Source organism: Diplodia seriata (genome assembly GCF_021436955.1).
Source record: "Diplodia seriata strain FDS-637 chromosome Unknown scaffold_5, whole genome shotgun sequence".
Classification (NCBI taxonomy): Eukaryota; Fungi; Ascomycota; class Dothideomycetes; order Botryosphaeriales; family Botryosphaeriaceae; genus Diplodia; species Diplodia seriata.
Window position 1 is genome coordinate 2,636,347 of NW_027117312.1, and position 7,492 is coordinate 2,643,838.

Sequence of the window (7,492 nt, forward strand, 5' to 3'; positions counted from 1 at the left end):
ATTAATCAGCCAGCGTAATGATGGTGGTGGAGCATTGTGGCGCTTAGAGGGTTCGATAAGCGTCTTGCATTTGGGTATCCAACGGTTTGCTGGATGAGAGTTCGGGCCGAGAGCTCGTCTGGAGATATACCTTTGCCCTGCGGTTTCGTGCACTTGATTCAATCGATGCTTTTTATCTTCCATGATTTGTACTGATTATGCCTTTTTTTGCCAAGAGTACCTGTACATGTCAGTGTTTGCCTTACATATATACATATTGCCTAATTGAACGATCGCGTCGCACCTACGGGAGCGTGCATTGATAATTCTCTGTCCCCATATGCCCAAGCTTCGAGAAACTTGGCGACGCAAGGCCAAGACGTGCCAGTAATCCCTTGCTTGTTTGTTGTCAAAACCCCGCAGTGGCGGATAACCCGGATTTCTCGTAGCCAAGTTACGTGGTTCAAGTGCCTTAAGGTTCCATGGAGTTGTGACCAATTAGCCCGTATATCTGAGCGGCAACCGTGGGAGACTGAGACCCTGGACGGGAAACCTTGCACGCACCCTCATCAAGAATGGTTATATGTATGCAGCAAGCAAAGGGACCTCGGCGTTCCATGAATGTTTTTCATTCCAGGAGTTTCGCGTTGCTTCAGACAGCTGCCCCCTCCATAGTGTAACCCATGGGAGCAGCTCTGCATAGCCATCTATCCTCATAAAGTACCTGCCCCTGGGTCATTATTCGACTTTTCGCCACTCACTTCTGCCACTTCCATTTGAAATCAGCTTCTTTGGTTGCTACCAGCTGACCATGCATGCTGTTTAGCACCTTGGTCTTTGGCGCGCCGGCCGGTCTTGGGCTGCTCTCGGCAAGTAGTCAAGCAGGGATAGTAAGAGTGTATGAGATGGCAACCACATGAGTCTGGTCCAACAAAAACATTGCTGTTGCTGAGACGATCTAGCTCATGGCGGATGGTAACACGGCACGGATGCCAATCAGGCAGCCATATGCTCTATTGATCCAGACAGTCGTCTCCCATATCACGTCAATGAACGACGGTGTGTAAACCGCGCCGTTTGTGGCCAGCGGCGTGGCTGGACGCCTATCGTACTTTGGGCAAGGTCTTGTAAATAAGCTGGTTGTCGAATATGATTAATCACTCACCTCACTACTTAGTAAACATGCCTAGCGGCCCGCTAGCATTGTTGGTTTCGAGCATTGTTGGCTGGTTGTCGCCGTTGCTTTCTAGCACCGCTAATGCAAGCGCTTCGGGCGTCAGCATTCCAGTCCCGAGAAACGGCTCCCCCGAATGGAAGCTGTGGGCGGCCCAGCGGTGGGTTCACTTGTCAAGGATCATCGTTTGGTGTTTGCTGTAGCGTCGACCGTCACTGGCATGTGTTCTCTTGGCCTTTGATTCCTTGTTTTGACTGATTTTTTACCACTGTTCGAGTACGAAAGAGATGCACGCCGAATGGGGCCAGCCGCAGTTTTGTTTCTGTGCCCTAGACGGAGTAAACATCATCGGCAACGGTTAGTGTGGTTGACGGCACCACAAGGTCTCTCCTCTCTGGGCTCGCAGTTTGGTGATTGCCGCAGCATCTACGGATGTTGTGGGTGCACTACTGATTACTGTGCTTCAAATAACTTTGCCGCTGGACCCCAGTTACTATTGCCTTAACACGGCTTTCCCGGTCACGCCAGACGCAGGATCAAGCTCTGAGAGTGCTCGTGCCTTCGATTATGCGCCGAAAGCTTTAGGTAGCTCTGCTGCTGCCTGCGGGGTGGTCGCCCCAACTCAAACAAGCAGCAGGGGGTGCAAATCCCGTGTCATCAAGTGCAACATCCGGTTCTTCCATTGCAGCTGAGGCGCCTACAGCTTCTAGTGGTGTCGCCCTGTCATCCATGAGCGGCAATTCTAGCTCTTTCTCGTTTGTGATCGTGACCAGTCCTACATTCAGCTCAAGTTCTGATCTATCAAGCAATTCCGCATTTGTACCTATGTCTAGTTGAGCAGCATCTTCATCCTCAGCGTCTCTTCACTCCCCGCCTTCAAGTGCCTCTGCGCCTTCAAGCTCCTCTCCTTCTAGCTTCAATATGGCGATCTGAGAGGTCGGCACATCCATGCCTTTACTATTGCTTCACTTTTCTTCCTATCTAATCGTCGAGCGTCTTCACCGTGGCAGAATTCTTCGGCATCGGCACCCATTTCCAACAGATCAAGCTCTTCATAGTCCCCTACTACTCTAGCCAATAGTAATCCTACAGCCAGCAGTGGGCTGCCTGAGACAACGCATAGCAGCACTGAGGTTGCAATCTCAGTCCTGGTTCCCCTTTCTTCTACTTCAGGGATACCATCGAGAACAAGCTCCAGTGCCACCTTTAGCAGAGCTGCAAGTGCGGGCTCCATCTAGAGCTCCAGTACGACCAATGGTGCAAACTCCGGCATGAGTCTATCTGCAACTTCTTGTACACAGAATGTATCTCCAGATGCAGCGTCGAGCTTGCCTTTTGGATCGAGACGCCTCCAGTTTCGTTAGCACTGTAAGTACCTCGGTAGCTCCGGTACCAACCCCATGGTCATGCTTGTCGCGGATCAGACCAGCAGTATGTGAGCCGAGAACCCGATGCTCAGCAGCACCATCAGCTTCGCAGGCCGTGCCGACAAGAGGCATGGTCCCGGCGTCGTCAGCGGTCGGCCTGGTATGCGGCACGGGCGGCCCGCCGACGGCTGCGCATCCCGAGTCCCAGCGCGACGGCGCTGCTTTTGGCCGATCTGTTCAGCAACATGGACGAGATGCGCGGCGTATCGCTGCCGGATTCCCGATGACGCTATACGGGACGTCGGCGTCAACCGTACGCGTATATGCGCATGGGCTAAAAGACCTCTTTTTCTCCCTAACTCTCGCTTTTTACTTCCCTTCACTTGCCCACCCCTTCCCCTTTATTTTTCCACTTTGGTCCATCTCTCTTCCCGCATCCCGACCTAATCTTGCTGACCAGCGCACGCCCAACAACCACGCACACAGACCCTCTCCTTCCAACCCACCGACTCCTGGCTCCCCTCGCTCGAATTGTTGGAGAGTTGGACTGTGTCCTTTTAGGTGAAGGTGTGATGTCTGAATGGATCAATTGGTGGGCACTGCGTGAGGTCTTTCTAAATATTCGTATCAGCGTTATTTTCGTGTTGGCAACGGTTGCGGCAGGTTCTCTACGTCTGAACTCGAACGTTGATATTAGTTCATGTCCATTCGATGAGGAGTGCCGTTTGGTTTTGCTTCGGACCCGCGACCTGCTTCATCAGCAGTGGAGTATATTTTCAAGGACACAGTTCCCCGAACTCGTGATGATGTAGAAATTCGACAAGCAAAGGAGATCTCCACGGTTAATCCTGCTTGTACTCATTGAACGCAGGCCGTGGTAACACAGCGTGTGGTTCTTAATGATATGTGAACTGGTGTTTCACAGCAGCATGAATAGACCTGCTACTTGCCCCTATTTTTACGGGTTCTTTCCCCTTCGAATCACAACACTTGAGATTCTGTCCCATTCTTCCACCTTCGCTCTTACCGTGTACCTCGCCACTTTGGGTGCTCCGAAAGAATTTGGCCAAAAATGGGGCAAAGCCGTGTAGGGTGGCGCAAGTGGCGAGCGCGCAAGGCAAGTTGAAGCCGGGGTGAGCATGTGATAAACAGTGTCCAGCCACATATAGCACCCAGTCTCAAAGCGGGCGTTTCTCGCCGCCTTGAGGTCAGCATTGCATGATGTCAGATGCTTCCCACGTGGAAAGAGTGGTGTTGCAGCCGAAAATAGTAGCCAGTGATGACGGCGGGTCATCAGCTGGCGGCATTATTGGTACCCACAAGTGGAGATGGCCCAGTTCGCCGGTTGAATGAAAAGAGCATCCGATGCGCTGATGTCCCCACGAGCGTGCATTGGCGGAGGTGGCGATCCGCAATGCGTCGGCCGACCACCATCATCTCGCCTTCTGAAAGCCAAGGGAAATCCCCCTAGCCGTCCTGTGCCGATAGACCCGCCCCGGCGCCTGGCATCACAACGCCGTCGTGTGGAAAAGGACGAATGCGGGCTTGCCTCGGGCGAGCCATCAGCGGCGGGGGTTGTTGCGGAACTGGTCTTTGATTTCGTCGATAAAGTGCTTGAGAAACGATGGGCGCTCTGGGTGTTGACGTGTCAGTCAGCGGGTGCATTGGAGGTGCAGGTCACGATGTACGCACGGTTGCTGTCGATATTGGTGCCGCCCATCTCCTCCATTGGCGTGCCGTGGCGCAGGCGGTGAAACCTTCTGTACACGTTCTGGACGGCGCGATGGAAGGCCGGGCTCGACAGGAGCTGCGATCAGCAGTCAGAAGAGTTGGCGGCGGGCGTGCAGCAGGGCCGGACTCACGCGCGTGGTCGCCCAGACCTAGACAAGGCGGCCGGCAGTCAGCGCAGGACAGCAGGCAGGCAGCAGGGGACGACGGACCTCGAGCAGGCGCAGCCAGATCATGTTGAGGGTGAGCTCGGCGTGAAGGCGTGGCGGGGAAGAAGAGACGGCGTTACGGGCTGGCGATAAGCGGGCGGATGCTTGTTTGGAGATGAGGCGCCGAAGCCTCGGGTCAGCCTTGCCTTTACCACCACCCACGAGCCGCATATTTAGCCCTCTCGAACCACCATATATCCGCCCACCGCGCCCCTCCCCGTCCGACGCCCATTACAAACCGCGCATCATTCCGCCCGCAGCCTTCGCCCCTCGGCCCAACCCGCGCCCCTACGCGCCGCCAACGCCTGCCGCCACAAATCTCCCGCTCCCCGCCGTCGCGCCTATCGCGTCCTCAGCGCCGCATGCGCCCGCTCTCCTACTCCGTCACTGACTGATCGCCGCCTGCGCGCAACTGCCGCGACCATAGCGCCGTCTCCCGAGCAGTCGTCCGAGCATTGCGACCCCGTCTCCCACCGCAAGTTGCGCCGAATTTCGCCATCATACGTCCCATTTCTCCTGCGACGCGCCGAGCCCGGCCAGCCGCAAGGCTCTGCCCCCAATCCCTCGTCTCGCCTGCTGCGCGGCACAATTGGCTGGAACAGGAGCGCCTGCGTGTCTCTCAAGCACGCGTCGCCAACGTGCATCACCTCCGCGAGCTTCGGCGCAAAGCCGCAAGCAAACGTTCCCGATCCGCCGCTTCCAAGAAGTCCACAATGTCAAGCTCCTCGCCGCTCGAGGTGCCTGGGGGATCGCCGAGCTCGTCCAAACGCTCGCTTTCGCGCGACAGCATACGTTCCTCCGCCGCCGTGTCGTCCCTGTCCATCGGCAGCTCGCCCGCGGGCTCGGCGCGTGGAGGAGACGGTCGGATATCGGGCGAGGATGGCATTGAGGCGCCGTTGCCGTGGTTTCTGAGGCAGTCGAAAACAGGCAGGTTGTCGTCTACACTCCGACCGTGTGCTTGGAGCTCCTGCCCAAGTGCACCGCCGTGGCGGCCGAGAGGCTAACTTTTAGTGCGCGCTCGCAGAAATCACTGAGAAATTCGAAGCCCTCGGCTGGCAGGAGCGCAAGCGCATTGCTGAAGGCGCCCTGCAGACCAACTCACCCTCAAAATGGGCCCGCGTGACAGGCGGCCTGGTGGCCCAGCGCAACCGCTACTTGAATGTGGACCCCTTTGCCGCCAACCGCGTGCAATTGAAGGTGCCCGAAGGGCATGATGACTACATCAATGCGTCCCCGATTGTCGTACGATCATCCAAAACTGGCACGGCCAAGAATTACATAGCGACTCAGGTGCGTTGGCGCACTTGAATTTCCATTGCTGGGACTGTGTCAGTTCTAATGCGTCGGCAGGGCCCCAAAGATAATACCCACCACCACATGTGGCGTATGATCTGGCACGAGTGCGCCTCTCCGGCCGTCATTGTTATGCTGACGCAGCCGTACGAGGCGGGCCGAGAGAAGTGCTACCAGTACTACCCCGATAGCATGGAGTCGCCGCAAATGGTCGTGAATGAGCATGATGAGTTTGGAGACGAGGTCATCTTGGAGATCAACTTGCTCTCTGTGCATGAAGACGAGAGGTCGCGCTCGACCGTCCGCGAGCTGGAAATCAAAGACCGTGCGTCTGGAGAGACGAAGAAGGTCTGGCATTTCCTGTGGCCTGTCTGGCCGGATTTCGGCGTCCCAGAAGGCCCATATAAGCATCTTCTGGCGAACTTGATCCCGGTATCCGAGGAGAAGAACGCGGACGAGACAAATCCCCGGATTGTTCATTGTAGCGCCGGCGTCGGCCGTAGCGGGACCTTCATAGCCCTGGATCACCTCTTGACCGAGCTGGATGCGGGAGCTCTCGACGAGATACCCGATGGTAAGGATCCTGTCGAGGAGACGGTCGAGACGCTCCGCGCCCAGCGCATGATGATGGTACAGCAGGACTCTCAGTTCGCACTCATCTACGAGACGCTCCGCGAGAAATGGGTCGACCGGTGGCGGGAACGTCAAGGCTTGCCGCCCATCAAGCGCGCCGCAACAGACAGCGGGAGGGGATCCAGTGAGGAAGCACCCGGTGCCGACACCAAGCGAAGTGGAGACACTGCCGAAGTTGATGAGCGCGACACCAAGGTCGCGCGTTTTACGTCGGATCCAGAGCTCGAAGCTGAGCTGAGACAGAATGCCGAGCGTGACGCCAAGCTCGCCCGCTTTGCGTCGGAGCTCGAGGCGGAGCTGAGGCACAATGCTGCCGGTTGAAAAAAAAAAAAAAAATCCCCTCTCCTCAGTGGACTAGAACACGATGCCTATGCCGACGCATGTCCTTTTGCATCTACTGTGCTTAGAGCGCTCATCATTCTTACCATTTCCTGTTTCTTTTTCATCTTCCTCGGAGTGCGCCCTTATTCGAGGAAGTTTCGAACTTCTTTTTCTTCGGTTTTGGTCAGCCTAGAGTGGAGGTGTTGTATAAATTTGCATTGTGGATATTTTGGGAGAAGGGGTGGGGGACACATCATTAGCTTTCGCCTGGCTGTACATCACTTCATTCACACTTCCCTCGGTTGTTTTCTCCCGTCTTCATTGTTCATGGAATTGAGCGCGTTGGCCATATACCACAAACTGCATTTAATGAGGAAGTTGGTTCGGTGGTAAGGTTCGGAAATATATACGGTTGCCTCATGCGCCATGCATTACGCATCTCCGCTCGACCTTACCTTCCTTTGAGGATTCGTATTTGCGGTGCATCAGCGTTCAGGTTGGCATGGATCGCCCAGAAGCGGCAAGATCGCTGCGGGTCTGGCCATAGGTCACTTCGGCCTTGGCCAGTAAGGATGCTTACCGTTGACGAGATCGACCATTCTTTGTGCTTCCATATGCATTACTTCCTAAAGTTCGTTCTTTCTCACACGCTTGCTTCTGTGCTGCGTGGACTCCGTTCCCCCTACAGCGCTCTCAATCGGTTTGGCTCATGAAACCTCATTTCCTGCCCCCCATTGACCCCCCTTTTTGACTCGACTCGCCTCTCCCCCGTTCTGAATCTTCACCGC

At 55.6% G+C, this 7,492-nt stretch overlaps 1 protein-coding gene across 1 annotated transcript; it reads left to right on the forward strand.

Annotated features, from left to right (window-relative positions):
* Positions 1-5,834: 5,834 nt before the first annotated feature.
* On the forward strand, positions 5,835-6,704 carry PTP1 (tyrosine protein phosphatase 1; the record flags this gene model as incomplete). The annotated part of the gene is made up of 1 exon (XM_066777231.1): positions 5,835-6,704. The coding sequence occupies one exon, from the start codon at positions 5,835-5,837 to the stop codon at positions 6,702-6,704; it is 870 nt and encodes a 289-aa protein (XP_066633073.1).
* Between the last annotated feature and the right edge of the window lie 788 nt (positions 6,705-7,492).